General features: G+C 37.8%; 1 protein-coding gene across 7 annotated transcripts in view; it reads right to left on the reverse strand.

The window, feature by feature from the left end:
• DAAM1 (dishevelled associated activator of morphogenesis 1) overlaps nucleotides 1–21886 on the reverse strand; it is a 195181-nt gene that overhangs the window by 28546 nt on the left and 144749 nt on the right. For all 7 annotated transcript variants that reach the window (XM_039319566.1, XM_039319568.1, XM_039319563.1 and 4 more), the window contains 2 exons: nucleotides 21338–21646; nucleotides 20178–20285 (listed from right to left, as the gene is read on the reverse strand). In XM_039319566.1, the coding sequence (XP_039175500.1) occupies nucleotides 20178–20285; nucleotides 21338–21646 (417 nt within the window). The remainder of the gene's footprint in view (nucleotides 1–20177; nucleotides 20286–21337; nucleotides 21647–21886) is intronic.

Raw genomic sequence — 21886 nt, forward strand, 5'->3', positions numbered from 1 at the left:
TTCTCCCACTTAAAAAGATGAGAGAGGCCTGTAATTGTCATCATAGGTAGACTTCAACTATGAGAGACAAAATGAGAAAACAAATCCAGACAATCACATTATCTGATTTGGAAAGAATTTATTTGCAAATTATGGTGGAAAATAAATATTTGGTCAATATCAAAAGTTCATCTCAATACTTTGTTATATATCCTTTGTTGGCAATGACAGAGGTCAAACGTTTTCTGTAAGTCTTTACAAGGTTGGCACACACGTTGCTGGTATGTTGGCTCATTCCTCCATGCAGATCTCCTCTTTTGTTGTTGTTGTTAATTGTGAAGTCGTGTCCGACCCATCGCAACCCCATGGACAATGTTCCTCCAGGTCTTCCTGTCCTCTACCATCTTCTGGAGTCCATTTAAGTTCACACCTACTGCTTCAGTGACTCCATCCAGCCATCTCATTCTCTGTCGTCCCGTTCTTCTATTGCCCTCAATCTTTCCCAGCATTAGGCTCTTCTCCAGTGAATCCTTCCTTCTCATTAGGTGGCCAAAGTATTTGAGTTTCAACTTCAGGATCTGGCCTTCTAAAGAGCAGTCAGGGGTGATCTCTTCTAGGACTGACCGGTTTGAACGCCTTGCAGTCCAAGGGACTAGCAGGAGTCTTCTCCAGCACCATAGTTCAAAGGCCTCAATTCTTTGGCGCTCAGCCTTTCTTATGGTCCAACTTTCACAGCCATACATTGCAACTGGGAAAACCATGGCCTGGACCATACGCACTTTTGTTGGCAGGGTGAGGTCTCTGCTTTTTAGTATGCTGTCTAGATTTGCCATAGCTTTCCTCCCCAGGAGCAAGCGTCTTTTAATTTCTTGGCTGCAGTCCCATCTGAGGTGATCTTGGAGCCCAGAAAAATAAAATCTGTCACTACCTCCATTTCTTCCCCATCTATTTGCCAGGAATTGAGAGGGCCGGATGCCATGATTTTGGTTTTCTCAATGTTGAGTTTCAAGCCAACTTTTGCACTCTCCTTCTTCACCCGCATCAAGAGGCTCTTTAGTTCCTCTTCACTTTCTGCCATTAGAGTGGTATCATCTGCATATCTTAGGTTGTTGATATTTCTCCCGGCAATCTTAATTCAAACTTTTGATTCATCTAGCCCTGCCTTTCTCATGATGTGCTCTGCATATAAGTTAAATAGGCAGGGCAACAGTATACAGCCTTGCCGGACTCCTTTTCCAATTGTGAACCAATCAATGGTTCCGTGTTCAGTTCTCACTGTTGCTTCTTGACCCGCATATAGGTTTCTCAGGAGACAAATGAGATGGTATGGTACTCCCATCTCTTTAAGAACTTGCCACAATTTGTTGTGATCCACACAATCAAAGGCTTTTGCATAGTCAATGAAGCAGAAGTAGATGTTTTTCTGGAACTCCCTCGCTTTCTCCATGATCCAGCGTATGTTGGCAATTTGATCTCTAGTTCCTCTGCCTCTTCGAAATCCTGCCTGTACTTCTGGTAGTTCTCGATCCACATACTGCTGGAGTCTAGCTTGTAGGATTTTAAGCATAACTTTACTAGCATGTGAAATGAGTGCAATGGTGTGATAGTTTGAACATTCTTTGGCATAGCCTTTCTTTGGAATTGGAATGTAAACTGACCTTTTCCAATCCTGTGGCCACTGTTGAGTTTTCCAAATTTGCTGGCAAATTGAGTAGATCTCCTCTAGAGCAGTGATATTTTGGGGCTGTCGCTGGGCAACACGGACTTTCAACTCCCTCCAAAGGTTTTCTATGGGGTTGAGATCTGGAGACTGGCTAGGCCACTCCAGAACCTTGAAATGCTTCTTATGAAGCCACTCCTTCGTTGCCCGGGTGGTGTGTTTGGGATCATTGTCATGCTGAAAGACCCAGCCACGTTTCATCTTCAATGCCCTTGATGATGGAAGGAGGTTTGCACTCAAAATCTCACGATACATGGCCCCATTCATTCTTTCCTGTACCCGGTTCAGTCGTCCTGGTCCCTTTGCAGAGAAACAGCCCCAAAGCATGATGTTGCCACCCCCATGCTTCACAGTAGGTATGGTATTCTTTGGATGCAACTCAGCATTCTCTCTCCTCCAAACACGAGTTGTGTTTCTACCAAACAGTTCTACTTTGGTTTCATCTGACCATATGACATTCTCCCAACCCTCTTCTGGATCATCCAAATGCTCTCTAGCAAACTTCAGACGGGCCCGGACATGTACTGGCTTAAGCAGGGGGACACGTCTGGCAAGCAGGATCTGAGTCCCTGGCGGCGTAGTGTGTTACTGATGGTTGCCTTTGTTACGTTGGTCCCAGCTCTCTGCAGGTCATTTACTAGGTCCCCGTGTGGTTCTGGGATTTTTGCTCACCGTTCTTGTGATCATGTTGACCCCACGGGGTGAGATCGTGCGTGGAGCCCCAGATCGAGGGAGATTATCAGTGGTCTTGTATGTCTTCCATTTTCTAATTATTGCTCCCACAGTTGATTTCTTCACACCAAGCTGCTTGCCTATTGCAGATTCAGTCTTCCCAGCCTGGTGTAGGTCTACAATTTTGTTTCTGGTGCCCTTCGACAGCACCATAGTGGAGTTTGGAGTGTGACTGTTTGAGGTTGTGGACAGGTGTCTTTTATACTTTTAGACAGGTGAAGTTTTAACAAGTTCAAACAGGTGCCATTAATACAGGTAATGAGTGGAGGACAGAGGAGCCTCTTAAAGAAGAAGTTACAGGTCTGTGAGAGCCAGAAATCTTGCTTGTTTGTAGGTGACCACATACTTATTTTCCACCATAATTTGCAAATAAATTCTTTCCAAATCAAACAATGCGATTGTCTGGATTTGTTTTCTCATTTTGTCTCTCATAATTGAGGTCTATCTATGATGACAACTACAGGCCTCTCTCATCTTTTTAAATGGGAGAACTTGCACAATTAGTGGCTGACAAAATACTTTTTTGCCCCACTGTATAATTGTATTTATATGGGTAATGGGGAAGTTTATGGATGTGCTATTTTGTGTGGAGAGAAAGAGAGAGAGAGAGAGAGAGAGAGAGAGAGAGAGAGAGAGAGAGAGAGAGAACACGTTCACATATATACTGGAAGGTGATCTTCAAACACCTATCTGCTTCAAAATGTAATATATCTCAGATTTATCAGTTGACTTCAGGGGCCAATACCAGTGCACTGGACATGTATTACAAGGTCAAAAACTTCTAGGTTTGAACAGCACAACTAGCACAGGGATTACCTAATTTGTTCTCAACTTCTATATTGGATCCTGACCTTTCTGTCTCTGTCCACTATTCTGTCCCTATGACCCCATGATTTCAGCTTGTTTATTTTCTTCCTAATAAACTTTTAATGCATTTGGATGGAGAATCACACTCTTCCATTGGAGCACAAAAAGTACCCCTAACACCCTCTATTCTCGTAACAGCAAAACTAAAAAGAGAGGTATTTTTTTAGAGAGGTGTTTAGAGTTTTAGAGTTCAATCCAATAGGGTTACCAATATTATCATTCTTTTTTCTATTATGTCTGAATGCTGCATTCAAGGTAATAACGAAAGTTAATTCCCCTTTTGTTTAGCAAATTGCATTTTTGGAGAGCGTGTACACTGCAGATATGTGGTTATATTCAGGTACAATGTTTTATTATAAACTGCCGATATATCTGTGACTTTTGGGTAGTCTAAGAAAAACTTAAATAAATATTTAAATTCTCATTACTCTTTTCCTGAAGCAGAGTAACCAAATTCCTAGGTTTCCTGTATAAACAATCTTGTGTAGAAATAACTGCTCAGTCTGGCCAAATACTGAGGATAACAAAATGAATCAGTTCACTCTCAATAGCATTTTATCACCTATTTAGTAGGTACAGCAAAAGGAATGGCCAGCTGTGCTATCATGCTGGATTTCCCAACATTTTTGGCATGTGCATGCAGGGAACTGCAATTCTAAGAGTTGCAAAGCACTCCTATGCCATGTTTTTGCTTTTCGCCAATTTTAAAACAAAAATTGCATGTGCAGTCATTCTTTCTCTTACTTGATGAAATATATATTTTAGTTTTTTTGCCAAAGCAGTGTTAAATACACACCTTGGAACAATAAAGTGTGAATTTGACATGAATGTACAGCAAGTACTATAGTATTCACTGGTTAAGTTCACACAATGTAGGCACAACGTAATGTGTCTGTATTTGATTTAGCATCTTGTATAAACCCAATTGTGTAGGGTACAAACTATGATTTATAGTTTAGTTGCTATAGCAACCTAGCCACTTAAGGTTAATAATAGAACATAGAATAATAGAGATAGGAGGAAATTTGGAGGTCAAACCTCTGCTCAAGTAGGAGACCCTATACCAGGGCTCCTCCCCGTTCCATGGACCAGCACCAGTCTGCGGCATGCCAGAAACTGGGTCGCACAAACAAGAGAAACCCCATCCATGGGATGCAGACAGCATGTGAAACCATGCCTCCCTCTGATCCACGGAAAAATCTCTCTCCATGGAACTGGTCCCTGGTGCCCAAAAGGTTGGGGGCCAATGCCCTATACCATTTCAGACAAATGGCTGCCAGTCTCTTCTTAAAAGCCTCCAGTGATGGAGCATCCACAACTTGTGCAGGCAAACCATTCCATTGGTTAATTGTTGTCACTGTTAGTAAATTTCTCCTTTGTTCTAGGTTGCTTCTTTCTCTTGATTAGTTTCCATCATTTCTTGTCTTGCCTTCAATTAATCAGTTAAGCAAACTATCATTTTTGCTCAAGGGGAACACAATACCTGAATAGTATTGTATATCTGCCTTTGCTTTTATATTATTATGAAATGACCTTGAATTCTGATGATTATTCCTTAAATACAGAACATTTGAATGCATTTTTCATACTGCCCGCAAGACAGTGTTCTGTTTTATTTGTCCTTTCCCTTAACAGAAAAACCGAAGTAGGCCTTTTTTTTTCAACCCTTTATGAAAAAATAGCTTTTCTTTACAAATCCAAGCATAATGCAGTGCCATTAACACAGCTTTCTTTCCTTTCTAATGGAAAGTTTAACATAAAATGCCTAAGCTGTTTTAAAGCTTTAAATGTGCTGATATGAAACCTATTTGCAGGGAAAACGAAATGCAGAGTTCCTCATACCAAGATATATATAAAACAATAAGATTATGAAATACAAAGAAAAGGACATACATTCATAATAGGAATATTTCATGACATAATTGATATAGATTATATTTCTTCTTGAACATTTGAGACAATGGTCTATACTAGACTTTTCCAGTAAGGCACTTGGTTAAGTGTTTGAATGACAGCCTCCAGAAGCTGCAGTAAACATGATCTAAATAATCCTAAAGTTATAAATGGTAAAGTTACTAATGCCCTGGAATTGAGTTTGACTCCTAGTGACTTTACCCATCATTTTTTTTGGCTATATTACAGAAATAATTCACCATTACCATCTTCTGGGATTTTTTTGTGTTTATTTTCTAATCTAATCAACAACCTTGCATTTCCAGGTAGTTCACTATCAAAAGTATTAGCCAAGGCCAATGCTTCTTCTCTTGAATATCAGCCAAGGAAGGGTAGTTTCACTGAAATCAAGGAAGGATAATTCAGACCATGTGGATATACACACACTGCCAGGCCCTTCTTATTGTAGTTAGTATTGGTTCAGTTAACTTCTGAGATCTTCCTTGGGACTTCTCTGGCAAAATGTACAAATATCTCATGATTTCTTTTCTTTTGAATATATGCTTCATCAGCATGTTGAAAAGCAAAATGAAAATAATCTGCAAAAGCGATGTTCTACTATGCAGATTTAATTAGATGGGATTGAAGAGAATCATCACCAGAATTCCACAAAATTAGCATTTGCTACATGTTTGATAAAATTTGCCACACTAGTATTTTACTGAACTGTATGGTTAATGCTGTTGTTTGACATACGTGTTTTAATACAAATTATTGAACTGAAATCTATCAGTCCAAACAGAGCCATTTTCAGCAATTGTGTCCAAATAAATTATTATTATTGTTAGTTGCGAAGTCGTGTCCGACCCATCGCGACCCCATGGACGACGTTCCTCCAGGCCTCCCTGTCCTCTACCATCTTCTGGAGTCTGATAAATAAATTATATAAATTATATTTGACAATTATTTTAATTTGGTTAGTTTCCTTTCCTCCACCTCTTCTTCTATCTTTGTATGATATTTTCAGTAATTTAAGGGAAATCAGATCTATTTCTAGCTGTAAAATTATAAAAAGTTGTAAAATTTACATACTGCAATACTTATTGTGCAGTTCTAAATTTTAATTAATTTACTATTATACTATTGTTTTTCTTCTGTCCAGTTCTCAGAGGGACTGCCTGGACAAGCCCACATAGTTTTTTTGGCAATGTTTTTCAGAAGTTGTTTACCTTTGCCTCCTTCCTAGGGCTGAGAGAAAGTAACTGGCCCAATATCACTCAGCTGGCTTTGTGCCTAAAGTGGGACTAAAACTCACCATCTCCTGGTTTCTAGCTCTATGCCCTAACCACTACACCAAACTAGCTTGCATGCTATGTTTATATACTGTATATACATAAAATTAAAGCAACCTAGTCAATAACTAAAGCTTTCTAAATTTATATCCTTATTCTATTTTAAAGAAAGCTCAACTTAAGCTGTTCTTTCTTTCCCTCACGTAGTTTGGAGACATGTTAATAGACAATTGGCAGCACAGCATAGCACCAAGACTACTATCAATGTTTTTTTTTCTTCACTTTTGCAAATAAGCATGCAAAAATTTGCTTCCCCAAAATAAAACAACCCTTTTCCAAATTCATGCCAATCTTTCCTGCACAAATATTTACAAATGAAGAAAAAGTGTTTATATACCTGAGTCTAGCTCAGAAAATAAAAAACATCCCAATCCAAACTAATTAACATAGTGTGTTCAATCTGCTAGATATTGCTCCAAAAGAGTCCTACTCTATTATTTAATATTTACTTAAAAGATGCTTATATCATGGTTCAACAATTTTAGGGCTATTTGCAAAACCCTGAAAAATATCTGATTAAACAATAGTATCAAAATAAATATAGCAAGGTCTGGATGGAAATATGGTTGCATCCCTTGCTATTCAGCCACCATCAAAACATCAATATAGAAATTCTGGCAAACCCCAAACCTTGCAGAGCATGAGAACATAAGAATTGCCTATTGAATCAGGCCCAAACAATTTAATCTAGCATTCTTTATTACCAAAGCATTTAGGAAATGCACTATATTGATTCCAAGAACCGTAGTCAATCCAGATCTTCAAAATTTGCCCTTTAAAAACTTGGTTAATCAGTGATAATAATCAAATATGAGGACAGTACATTCTGGTTTAACAGTGGAAGACCTAGTGACTCACATCAGTTCTAGGGAAAATGGAGAAAGGAAAATTCCATTTCAGCAACAGACATCTGTTTTCATAATATTGTTTCACAGAAAAAAATAGAAATTAAAGTGGGCTATAGTGGTACCTTGGTACCCATCAGTAATTCATTCTGGAAGACATGACAAATAATAAAACCAACGAGTACCGAGAAAACCATGTGACTTACCATGGGACCCACTATTTCAGCCAGAAGAACTAGCGAGTGACAAGGTAGCTGACATCAGCAAGTTCTTCCTTGCACGTCAACTACCGGGAGAAAGACCTATCCTGGGACAAGATTTCTGCTTCAAAATGTGTCGAATACCAAATTTGACAAAAGCAGTCAAGTGCTGAGTGATGACTGTACTGAAAATCTTGCTTCCTTCAATAGTGTGTGTCTTAGCAATGGGAATGGATTGGACCTCTTCTGACAAATGACTGTGAATATCTTCTGTCAGTAAAACTGGCTCATCTACTTCTGAGGTTTTTTTTAGCATTGTTAAGAAATAATATATTTTGCTTTGGTAGAATACCTAGGCTTGCTGCCAACTATTTCTGTAGCCCCATGATTTTATTTACACTATCATGCCAAAGCAAACATTTTAACAAAAGACAGGAGGAAAAAAAAAGTTTTTTCTTCTTACTAAACAGTCATTCATGTATTAATTTGTTACAGAAATTGTTGTTGTGTGTGTATATATTTAAAATATGATTATGACTTACAAGTATTTCAGTTTAAATTACTGGGGAATCTAAGGTTTCAAATTAAGCTAACATGCTAGCTTTCAAACCAATAAATGCAATGCTACCTAAATTCACTGGAGATTCCATAAATCACTACTGTTCTTTGCGTGTGATACACAATGAAGTGCTGCTTCAGAAACTGGAACATCTCTATGCGTATGTAGAAAGTTATCAGTTGTTTGATCATATATTTCTAGATTTCTTGAATGTGAGTGAGCCTAGTTCCCGGAATATTTATTAGCCTTATTATACTTATTATTTTTATATATATATATATATATATATATATATATATATATATATATATATATATATATATATATACTTATTAGCTTATTAGGAGCCATGATGGCACAGTAGTTAGAATGCAGTATTGCAGGCTGCCCACTGCCAGGAGTTTGATCCACACCAGCTCAAGGTTGACTCAGTCTTCCAATCCTTATGAGATCGGTAAAATGAGGATCCAAATTGTTGGGGGCAATATGCTGATTCTGTAAACTGCTTAGGGAATGCTGTAAAGCACTGTGAAAAGGTATATAAGTCTGAATACTATTGCTTTTGCTAGTAAGGATAAGCTTCCTAGATCTTCCTATTGCAGCTAATTCTTGACCTACAATCATTCATTTAGTGACCATTCAAAGTTACAAAAGCACTGAAAAAAATGACTTACATCTGATCTTTGCACTTTTGGCTACAGCAGCATTCCCACAGTCAGATGATCCAAATTTTGTGTGCTTGCATTTATAACAGTTGCAGCATCCTGAAGTCATGCAATTGCCATTCTTGACCTTCTAGCTGGCTTCCGACAAGCAAAGTCAATAGGGGAAGCCAGATTGATTTAATGACTGCGTGATTCACTTAGCAACTGCAATGATTTATTTAGCAACCATGATAAAAAGGTTGTAAATTGGGTACGATTCATTGAACTGCCTTGCTTTGTAATAGAAATTCTGGTCCCAATTGTGGGCATAAATTGAGGACTACCTATACATATACAGTATAATGAACACAAGCACAGACTGAGCATAGGAGTCTATGTGTACTTCTTAACTGACTTATGTGTGAAGCAGCCCTAATCTCCAATATCTAATCTTCCATTCCCTCAATCCAATTAAGTAGGCTAGCGTGACTACACAAATAAAGTGTTTAGGATTTGCTATTAATCAATCAATCCAAATAGCCACCTCAACTTCCTAATTTCCTGACATTTTGGCTTCCTTGTGCAGACTGTGTTCAAGGGCAGGTCAAATAGCCATATGTTGGGAATGTAATAATAATAATAATAATAATAATAATAATAATAATAATAATAATAATAATAATAATAATAAGTGAGGCACTACCTTGATGTGGTTGTGGGGCTTGTGTACTCTGAGGAAGATGAGAGCTATACCAGAGGTTCAACCATACTGGACAGGTCTCATCAGAGGAGTCAGACAAAGAGTGTCTCTCCCATAAAAAATATGGTGAGACGTAAATTTCAGAATGCCATACCGGCTCGGACGTCGCCCGGGTTAACAAGGTCCGCGCTAGATATTGGAGTTCCTGGATATCTGGTGAAAAATGGGTTACAGGACTCAGGACTGTTGGCTGAGCAACCAGGGCCAGCAGCTGCAGAACTACTGGAAGAAAAGGTGTTTACCCGTCGCAGATACACAGTGATTGAAAACAAAGAAATAATGATCTGTTACTACAGATCAAGTCCAACAAGAAGAAGATATCTAAAACGAATGCACCAGTTCTGGAAAGAACAACATCCAGAATCAGAAATAACAGAACAGAGACTAGCAGATCAACGCCGATTTATAACACGAAATAAAGTATTCACAGAAACAGAATTGGACGAACTGCAAAGGTTTACCCAGGGCAAAGAAATCAAAGCCTTACCAGAAGTAATTCAGAATGTAGAGGCAAACCAGAGGGAGTTGGCAGTGAAGGAATCCAGCAGAGATATAAAACTGTTCTCATTTGGAAACCAGGCACCTCTACCTCAGGAAGAAGAAAACCCTCTAACTAAAGAAATAAAAGAATTGAAACAAAGAATAACTGAGCATCTAGAACAGCACAAAAACAACAGAATAAGGCTGCCTGCATTGAAGCTTGTTCCAAAGAAACAGCTAGCACAAGCATTAAAAGATGCAAATACTGCAATATCAAGTATAAGCACCAATTCACTGCAAGAAACAAACCAACTAATGTACAGCACAGCTGCAGTTATAACAGAATACCTGGGATGCAAAATCAACAAAGAAGAAAAACAAACAAACAGTACACCAGAAAAATAGAAGGTTAGACTAGAAAATAAGATCAGCAAATTAAGATCACATGCAAGCAAGCGAGAACAGATAAAAGAAAAGAAGCTGAGGAACAAGAAGACCAAAGAATACCTAATCAAGAAATACCACTTAGAAACAAGGAAGATCAAGGAAGCACTGGAAATAATAAAGCAACAAATAACAGCTATAGCCAGGAAAATCAGTAGATATGAAGCTCGAATTGCAAACTATAGGCAGAACCTCCAATTTCAATCCAATCAGAAACGTTTCTACCAATCCATCAATGGAGAAACTACAAGGAATCAGTCAGTACCTGACAAGGAAGAAACAGTGCAGTTCTGGAAGCAGATATGGGATAACCCAAAGAAATACAACAAGGATGCGGCTTGGTTAAAAGAGGTGGATGCAAATAAAACAGAAGTTGAAATGAAAGAACTAGTAATAACAACAAAAATGGTAGAAAAAAGAGCAAGGAAAATCAAAAATTGGTCAGCACCAGGTGAAGATGAACTGCATGGGTTTTGGTTGAAACATCTAACTGTTATACACCCACTCATTGCCAAGCAGTTCAACAATATACTACAAGGAGGAGAAATTGAAAAGTGGCTAACAACTGGGAAAACCTACCTAATAATGAAAAATCCAGCAAAAGGAGCAACACCAGGCAACTACAGGCCAATTACCTGCTTACCAACAACTTTCAAATTACTAACTGGTGTGGTAGCTGATGCAGTACAACAGCATCTAGTTGAAAACAATCTCTTTCCACCTGAGCAGAAAGGAAACCGCCCCAATAGCAGAGGAACAAAAGATCAACTCCTAATAGACAAAATGATCTTGGAAAACTGCAAGAGAAGGAAGACCAACCTGAATGTGGCATGGATTGACTACAAAAAGGCATTTGACTCTCTGCCACATGACTGGATAATCAAGTGCCTAGAAATAACAGGAGTCAGTAGAAACATCAGAAAATTTGTGCAAAGATTGATGGCACAATGGAAGACACAGTTGCAGATCAATGGTGAGAGGCTGGGAGAGGTTAATATCAAGAGAGGAATATTTCAAGGAGATTCATTATCACCATTACTATTTGTTATTGCACTGTTTCCTCTGTCAACAATACTGAATAACTCAGGACATGGCTATCAAACATCAAAAACATCTGCCAGACTATCCCACCTCCTTTACATGGATGATCTGAAGCTGTATGGAAAAACATCATCTGAAATAGAATCGCTGCTCAACACTGTCCGTATATATAGCCAAGATATTGTAATGGAGTTTGGCTTGGACAAATGTGCCACACTTACTATCAAACAAGGAAAAATAGTGAAAACTGAAGGAATCAAGATGCCCCACGAAAATAACATTAAGAGTCTGGATGAGGAAGAGTACTACAAATACTTGGGTATCCTTCAAGCTGACAACATCAAGCACACTGAAGTCAAGAAAAAGATTAGAGGTGAATACATCAAGAGAGTGAAGAAGATCTTAAAGTCCAAACTCAATGGAGGAAATACCATAAAGGCAATCAACACCTGGGCAATCCCAGTCATTAGGTACACAGCTGGAATAGTGGACTGGACTCAAGCAGAACTAAAAGCAATGGATAGGCAGACCAGAAAAATAATGACAATGAATCATGCCCTTCATCCACGCAGTGACATTGATAGACTTTATCTACCAAGGCAAATAGGTGGGCGTGGAATGCTACAAGTACATCAGATGGTTGAAGAAGAAAAAATGGCTTTGGAAGAATATCTGAAGAACAATGATGAAGATGCACTGAAATTAGTATATCAGGAAGGCTTACTGACTACTGGAGAGACCAAACTGGCCTACAAGAAAGACCAAATGAAGAACAGAATAGAGGCATGGGAAGACAAAGCACTACATGGCCAATACATTAAAAAAATAGCTGGGAAAGCAGATAATAACAAGACCTGGCAATGGCTAAGAGCAGGAAAATTGAAGAAAGAGACCGAGGGACTAATTCTGGTTGCACAAGACCAAGCCTTAAGGACAAATGCAAAATTGAGAAGACAGCAACAGACAGTAAGTGCCCCCTATGCAAAGAAGCTGAAGAAACAGTGGACCACCTGGTAAGCTGCTGCAAGAAGATCACACAGACTGACTACAAGCAGTGGTATGACAAAGTAGCAACAATGGTGCATTGGAAGATCTGCAAGAAATATCATTTGCCTGTAAGCAAAAACTGGTGGGGTCATAAAACAGAGAAAGTCATAGAAAATGATAAAATTAAACTGCTCTGGGACTTCAGAATTCAAACAGACAAGCACCTGCAACATAACACCCCGGACTTAACAATTGTCAATAAGAAAGACAAAGAAGTCTGGATAGTGGACGTGGCAGTGCCTGGAGACAGAACTAGAGAAGATAACAAAATACAAAGACCTACAAATAGAAATAGAAAGACTGTGGCAAAAGCAAGCAAGGGTAGCACCAATAGTAATAGGCGCCTTGGGTGCAATCCCAAAAAAACTGGAGCACTACTTGAACACCATTGACATTGACAAATTCGCTATTAGTCAAATGCAAAAGGCGGCCTTACTAGGAACTGCTTCCATCCTGCGACGATATCTGTAATACCATCAAACATCCACATCTGCCTATCCCAGGTTCTGGGTAAGGACTCGATAGGTAGACAAAATGCCAAATCCAGTCTGAACATCTGGCTGACTGTGCGATGATCCATAATAAAGTTGGAAGGGACCGTGGAGGTCATCTAGTCCAACCCCGTGCTCAGGCAGGAAACCCTATACCATTTCAGACAAATGGCTGTCCAGTCTCTTCTTTAAAACTTCCAGAGTTGGAGCATTCACCGCTTCTGGAGGCAGGTTGTTCTACTGGTTAATTGTTCTAACTGTCAGGAAGTTTCTCCTTAGTTCTAGGTTGCTTCTCTCCTTGATTATTTTCCACCCGTTGCTTCTTCTCCTGCCTTCAGGCGCCTTGGAAAATAGCTTAATTCCCTCTTCCTTGCGGCAGCCCCTGAGATATTGGAATACTGCTATCATGTCCCCCCCTCGTCCTTCTCTTCATTAAACTAGACATACCCAATTCCAGCAGCCTTTCCTTATATGCTTTAGTCTCCAGTCCCCTAATCATCTTTGTTACTCTTCTCTGTACTCTTTCTAGAGTCTCAACTTTTTTTTTACATTGTGGTGACCAAAACTGTAAAAAAAGAAGTTGAGACTCTAGAAAGAATACAGAGAAGAGCAACAAAGATGATTAGGGGACTGGAGGCTAAAGCATATAAGGAAGGGCTGCTGGAATTGGGTATATCTAGTTTAATGAAGAGAAGGACGAGGGGGGACATGATAGCAGTGTTCCAATATCTCAGGGGCTGTCACAAAGAAGAGGGAGTCAAGCTGTTTTCCAAGGCGCCTGAAGACAGGATAAGAAGCAACGGATGGAAATTTTAATTCCGATTTCTGCATCCAACCATATTCAGATCCATAATATCAATATTGACAGAAATTAAGAAGAAAAATTCCTCTAAAAGTAGAGTTTAGCCCTAGATAACTTTTGACGGTTGATTTTGCTCTTAAACTGACATCATCTCTTCCTTAATTAATAACAGGAAGAGATAAAATCTACAGTTTCTAAAGATTTATGAGTCGACACTGCTTCCCTGGTACTTGAGTTTCAACCTTCAGGAGACCAAGAAATTATTCCAGCAGATTAGACAAGGTTAATTTCTTTAATGTTGTATATACTCAACAGATCCTGCTTTACTCCACTGTCTTTTGTTAAAACTAATTTTTGCTTTCCTTACTTATCAGATTCTAGGAAAAAAAGTCTCTTCAGTTGATCAGACCAATAAATAAAAGGGTCAAATTACACAAAGCTTTGAGGAAACAACCAAGCAGCATAGTAATGTTGAGGACATTACTAGGTCTGCATTTCATAAGGCAAACTTGAACTGAAGTAATACTTGAAATAAATCCTGTCAAATTGGCCACAGGAGGTACAATTCACATGTTTTACCAGTAGTCCTCAACTTACAAGCAGTTGCTTAAAGACTGTTCAAAGGTTTATTAAGAAATTAGTTAGGGATGAAATTCTTTTCAGATTCAGAGATGATACACTGGAATATCGAGGTAAACAGCTGATTGTACTTAAACAAGTGCCCAAAAGAGTGAGAGACCTGCGAAGGCCTTACCAATACATAACTTCCAAACTGATAAGGAAAAATATCAATTTTAGATGGCTAACTCCGGAAGGAATTCTGGTAACATGGCAGGAGAAAAAGTTTCGCCTAGACTCAATAGAAAAAGCAGAGGAATTCTACAGGGAAAACTTTGGTAGTAAGGAAGATTTAGTTGAAAGAGAAGCAAGAGAGGAAGGAGAGACACTGGTGCAAGCCATTGAAGCTAGAGGTAAAAGAGTTGAGCTTCGAGAGGACATTGATGAAGGGAAAAATGAAGAAAAGCAGGAGGAGAGTAGGTTTAAGGAAATTAAAGAGGCTAGACCGATAAGATCAACAGTGGAAAGAGGGAAGGATTTACAAACTCAAGAGTCTAGACCAGCAATAGTAACTAGATCTAAACATAGATAAGGAGGGGAAGAAATGTGTTGAATCTATATCTATCAACGTTAATGGCCTCAACTCTCCAACAAAAAGGAAGAAGTTTTTCAATAGGCTCAATAAGATGAATTTAGATATAATAATGTTACAAGAAGTCCACATTAAAAAACAACATCAATACTTATTAAATTGTCCCAAATTGGGGAATATGTTCGCAGCACTTTCGCAATATAAGAAAGGAGGTGTGGTAGTATATATTAAACAAGAAATTGTGGCTAAGCAAATTTATAAGGACGAAGATGGCAGAATTCTAATTGTGGAAGTAATTTTGAATAAAACCAAAATTCTTTTGGTTGGAATTTATGCCCCGAATGAGGGGCAAAAACATTTCTATAAAAAACTCTACAACATTATTAGCCAATTGGAACATGATAGCATTTGTATAATGGGTGACTATAATGCAATTGTGGATAATAATCTAGATTATAAATGTGGAAAGAATAGAAAAAGAATTAGAGGAACAATATCTGATATTTTCTTTAAAATGGTAGATGAGTTTAATATACAGGATATTTGGAGAGAAAGGAATCCTGGGAAAAAACAGTTTACTTTTTATTCTGGACGTCATCAATCTTGGTCCAGAATTGATATGGTGTGGATGTCAGCTGACTTAAATTTAGAAGTAGAGGAGATTATGATTGATACAAATACCTGGGCTGATCACAATCCGATTAGAATTAAATGGAAGGGGCAAAAAAACACGAGGAGATGGACTCTAAAAAGGGCAATCTTAAATCATAAAGAATTCAAATCAAAATTAGAAGAACAATTGGATCTGTTTTTTAAGTCAAACAAAAAGGAGGATACAAACTGCCAAAATTTATGGGATACAACCAAAGCCTACATGAGAGGCGTTGTAATTTCTTATATGGCTAGGCAACACAAAATCAAAACACAACGCCAAAGACAACTGGAAGAAGAACTACGTAAAGTTGAGGATAACCTGCAAAATGAACCACAAAGATGTGATTTGAAACAACAGATTGATTTAATTAAACATAAGATGGATATTATTACGAAGGAAGATCTAGGACAGCAGATAAAACGTACTAAACAAAATTTCTTTGAAAATGCTAATAAACCAGGGAGATGGTTGGCTTATAAAATCAAAAAACACAATAATAAGCAGAGAGTTACCAACCTTTATAACGCCAAAGGTGATATGGTGTGCCAGAACGAAGGAAAAAAGCTAGTGGCATATGAGTTTTACAAGAATTTATATAAGGACGACGAAAAGAGAAATAACCATGACATAGTACAGTATTTACAACTAGTCGATTTACCCAAGGTGCCAGAAGAATTTAAAACTCTCCTAAATAAAGAGATAACACATTTAGAGCTCTCGGTTGCAATTAAGAAACAGAAAAATAATAAAACACCTGGACCAGATGGTATACCTGCAGAAATGTATAAAATTGCACAAGAATCTTTAAGCCCAATGCTGTTGGACTTATTTAACGAGGTTTTAACCCAAGCTAAAATACCAGCTTCATGGGAAGAAGCCTTCCTCACGTTGATTCCTAAAGAAAACACCAACCTGACACAAATTAAGAACTATAGACCCATTTCTCTTTTGAATTCAGATTACAAAATCTTCATGGCAATAATGGCACAAAGATTGGAAAGGTTCTTAGTGGATTTTATACATATTGATCAAAACGGCTTTCTATCTAAAAGATATATAAGAAACAATATTAGGACTGTTTTGGACATATTGGAATATTATGAAGTACATAATGAAAAGCAAATGTGTTTAATTTTTCTTGATGCCCAAAAAGCATTCGACAATGTAAAATGGGATTTTATGTTTAATCAATTATTGTATATGGACTTTGGGGAAAATTTCTTAAATATGTTTAAATCAGTTTACTCTAAGCAGGTGGCCAAAGTAATAATCAATGGAGAACTGACTGAGAGTTTCCAAATGCAAAAAGGCACAAGGCAAGGCTGCCCACTATCACCATTGTTATTTATATTATCTCTCGAGGTATTAACTAGAGCAATCCGGCAAGATGAACAGATCCAAGGTCTAGAAATCAAGAAAGAGACATTTAAAATACAAGCCTTTGCAGATGATTTAGTTTTTATTATTGAAGAACCACTACAATCAGGGATTAGGCTGATGGAAACATTGAATAGATACGGGGAAATAGCAGGTTTAAAAATAAATAAAGAAAAAACTAAAATGCTTGTCAAAAATATGACTAAAATACAGAAAAGTGAATTGGTTGATAGAATTGGTGTTCAAATTACAAATAAAATTAGACATTTAGGGATACAACTGACTGCCAAATGCGCTACGCTTAAAAGGGATAACTATGATAAGTTAATAGAACAGATTCAAAAAGACTTTGATATTTGGACTAACCTACAGCTCTCTCTTACGGGCAGAATCGCGGTGATTAAAATGAATGTGTTGCCAAAAATTTTATTTTTGTTCCAATGTATACCTATAAAATTAGACAAGAAATTTTTTCAAAATTTGAACAAAATGATGTGTAAATTCATCTGGCAAGGAAAAAGAGCAAGGATTAAATTAAAATTACTACAGGACTCAAAGGAAAGGGGGGGATTTGGTCTTCCAGACTTGGAGAAATATTACCAGGCCGCAGCATTAGTATGGGTAAGAGATTGGATATTACTAAAAAATAGGAGACTATTGTGTCTGGAGGGCCATGACCTACAAATAGGATGGCATGCCATATTATGGGATCATAAATATAAAGTACATAAATATTTTCGAAGTCACTATATTAGGCAAGCTCTTATTGATGTATGGACAAAAATTTGGCAACCAAATTATACCCAAGTACCTAGTTGGATCTCACCGTTAGAAATATATGTACACCCAAAATTTACTCAATTAGACAAGATCATAACATATAAAAATATTTTAGATGAAAGAGGGGAATTGAAATCCAGGAAAACCATCCACGATGAAGGGATAGAATTAGAATGGTGGGCATACCTGCAACTGCAGGCAAGATATCGGAAAGACAAAAAAGAGTTAGGTATTAAATTAGAACCAATAGAATTGGATAAAATAATTTTGGGGTCGGAGGATAAAATGATTAAAAAACTATACTATTATTTGCTAGATCAGGCAACGTACGAGGAACAAGTAAAAGTGACTATGTTGAATTGGAGTAAGGATTTTGGTCTTAATTTTGATCTGCATATATGGCAAGAACTATGGGCAAGAAACAAGAAGCTTACTTTGGCCACCTCTTACAAAGAGAACCTTTACAAAATGTTTTATAGATGGCATCTCCCACCCACAAGATTGTCTAAAATGTATACCAATGTCTCCCCTAAATGTTGGAAATGCAATTTGAAAAGTGGAACTTACTATCATATGTGGTGGGAATGCACGCGAGCTCGTGATTTTTGGAACAGGATTAAAATTTGGTTGGAAGAAATATTAGAGCAAGCGGTAGAACCAAAACCAGAACTCTTTCTATTAGGTTTAACTACGCAAAAACATGACAAAGGCGTATTTTATTTAATGCTACACATTTTAACGGCCTCCAGGCTGGTTTTTGCTCAAAATTGGAGGAACAAGGAAACCCCAACGGAAGAAGAGATCCTGCATAAAATTTTAATATGTGCTGAGATGGACAGGCTTACAATGATTATGAAAGACAAAACGGAACACGAATACTTCGAAATCTGGGGCAAATTTTACCGCTGGTATGAATTAAGAACTGCTCGGACTTCAAACTAATGGTAGAACTAAAAGATATACATAACTGTACATATAATTGTATATATAATTGTATTGTATAAAAGATGAGGTTTATATAGAGGTTAAGAACAAAAAATTATAAAATTATAAAATTTTTGTACTATGATAGGAACTGATAGAAAAAAAAAAAAAAAAGACTGTTCAAAATTACAACAGCCATGGAAAGAGTTATGTCACATTATCATATTTTGGACACTTGACAACTGGCTTGCATTTATGACTGGTTGCAGCATCCCATGTTCACATGAGTGTGATTTGTGACAGTTTTTGCCACTTTCTGGCAAAAAACACCCATTGGATAACCTGGATGTGGATTTATGTTCACATAATTTGTTTAATGACCATCATAAAAATGGTCTTAAAATCAAGTATGATTGTGTTATGACTCAACTTATGACTGCAACAACTTATAACAAAATTCTGGGTTCAATTGGAGTTCTAAGTCAAGGACTACCTATACAGGAAATAAATCCTGAGGACAGGCCCCCATAAACACATTGCTTATCAGGTTACCTTATTGTGCATAGACGCCTACATGCTATGTAAAGCAGGTATGAGCCCTGAATGTCCTGTTAAGGAGAATGTTAATAATTGTCTGGACTATAACAATTAATCTCCTTATAATAACAAGAATCATGCTTTCGTCTGACTACGTGAAAGTAAAAGGAAAAAATTGTTGACTGCCTACAATGAAATTCAAAACATATTCATATATGTAAAATGAGAGCTGCAGTTTCTTTGTCTGAATATATGAAGAGATTTGTAAACCTGCCAAATTCATGAAAGAAAATAAAATGTGCAAGGCAAGGAAGAGGATTGGATTAGAAGAGGAAAACTGGGACATTGGGTGAAGCAGGGTGGTTGGAATCAATAATAGTTTCTTCAAACTGTAATTTGCTCAGCCATCACGTTGAAGAATTCGAACTACAAAAAAGAAGTATCACCAATTCTTTTTTTTTAAAAGGTCAATATAGTTATTACTCTCTTCTCTTTCGTACGTATTATCAACATTTTAAGGTCACTGTATTAGAAGTGGCTGAAAAACAATGATTTCTTAATTGGGGAAATAAAATTATCTCTGCAGAACAAAGACTTTTGATAATGGGAAAAAAATTCACATGCACATCAGTGTTAGTTTTTAGCCATTCCCAGCAATTTTGTCAACATTACTCAAACATGCTTGAATATTAAGGTTAGAGCCAAATGTCACATACAACTGGAAACACCTACATCATCAGATTATGAACCACCAATGAAACCACCAACGTGGAAACATGCTAGTGCATTCAACCATGTTACTTATAAAAAAACATTAATAATAAAATAATGCATTCCAATTACGTTCTAATAGAGAGTGTGTTGGATTACCTGCAGATCTTGGAAACACACACATTACCTGTTGCCTTTGGTAAGCAGAGAATGTTCTTTCAAGGTCTTCAAGATCTAGCACCTTAAATACTTTGGCATCATCAATGCCAGTCCACACAGTACCTTCCAACTTGTTCTAGGATGGTAGGAAGAAGATGGAAGAAGCATCACTATGACTTTTTCAATACATTATACTACATTTCACTACATTCAAATGAAACCATATGCTATAAATAGGGTCCATAAACAAATTTCTTGTACTTATTAAAAATAAATGTGAAATTACTTTGATGTACAGGCCAGACAAATGAAATCATTCTAAATTGCAGAAAAATGCAGCACTTCCAGGATAATTAAGGACATAAAAGCAGCTTAGTTGGATCAGTTGAAGAAAGTCTGCCTCATCTAGCATTAAGTTTTGAACAGGAAGAATCATTGGAAAAATTTATACAAGGATATAAAGGCAATTAAAGTGGAGGATGGGGGGGGGCTGGCGTGCTATGGTCCATGGGGCTGCAAAGAGTCGGTTGCGACTTAGCAACTGAACAACAACAAATAAAGGCAATGCTGTCTCGTTTATTCCCAACATAGTCAGATGGGAATTGATTATGCCAACTGATAATTGGTAATGGAAGTCCAATGCCAAGATAATGGAAGCCCAGGTCCAATAATTTTTTTCATTTGTACTTTTCTTAATTTTTTTAAACCTGGGAATCAATTTTTGTATGAGGGAATAACCATTATTAAAAGTGTTTGTCTATGGAGATTCTTAATTATCCAGGTCATGGTTGCCCGAAAGGTACTTTTCCAAAAGACAACTGGACTTTCTTTTTTTCCCCTTGAAAACGTTTTGCTTCTCATCCAAGAACAAGCTCTCAAGCTGCTTTTATGTCCAAGAAAGAAAGTCCAGTCGCCTATTGGAAAAGCACGTTTGGGATATTAAAAGTACCTCCATTGCAAATACAGGCAACTGTTTAATAAATATAGTAACATCAGTGTTTATTTTTTTTTAATTTTTTGTCCTGCCCACTCATATTTCAATCTTTTTTTTTAATGTGGCCATATCCTATGTTGCTATGTGAGCCATTTGGTGGTGAGTGGGGTTCCTGACCTGAACACTGAGTATACCTGTTCTACAATCAATCCTATTCATCAATCCTAAGGAGCAGAGGAGAACGGATTCCTTACCTCAGGCAACTTGGACCAGTTGAAGGACTTGAGGGCATGTGTGGGCTGAGGGATGTTTTTCCTCTTGAGTGCTGATCCCAAAGGAGCTCCTGGAGCTGGAGTCAGGCCTCCAATCGGCGGGGGTCCTGGGGGAGGGGGTGGGCCCCCAGGGGGAGGAGGGGGAGGGGGAGGAGGTGGCAGGATTGCTCCAGGAGGAGGAGGTGGAGGAGGAACTGGGAGGAGAGATCCTAGAGAGCCTGTAGGTAAGGGCCCCCCAGGGGCACCGGGTGGCAGAGGGGGTCCTCCAGGGACTGGAGCACATATAGCTCTCTGAAATAAAAGGAGAAAATATAATTGCTCTAGGAATTGCAAGTCAAGATCAAGCCAAGTGAGATGGCAGTTAGGATACCCATTATGATAATATTGTTTACAATATATCACTCAGCCATCTATACAATTACAAACAAACAATAATATGGAAATAGTACAGTCTCTCCAATCCATACTTAGATTACAGTAAAAGGAAAGCAAAAAGGGATATTCCCAGCCCAGGGTTTTTCAAACTGTGTT

The sequence above is a fragment of the Crotalus tigris genome, unplaced genomic scaffold (genome assembly GCF_016545835.1).
Source record: "Crotalus tigris isolate CLP2741 ecotype Arizona unplaced genomic scaffold, ASM1654583v1 scf7180000023598.3388751, whole genome shotgun sequence".
Taxonomy (NCBI): domain Eukaryota; kingdom Metazoa; phylum Chordata; class Lepidosauria; order Squamata; family Viperidae; genus Crotalus; species Crotalus tigris.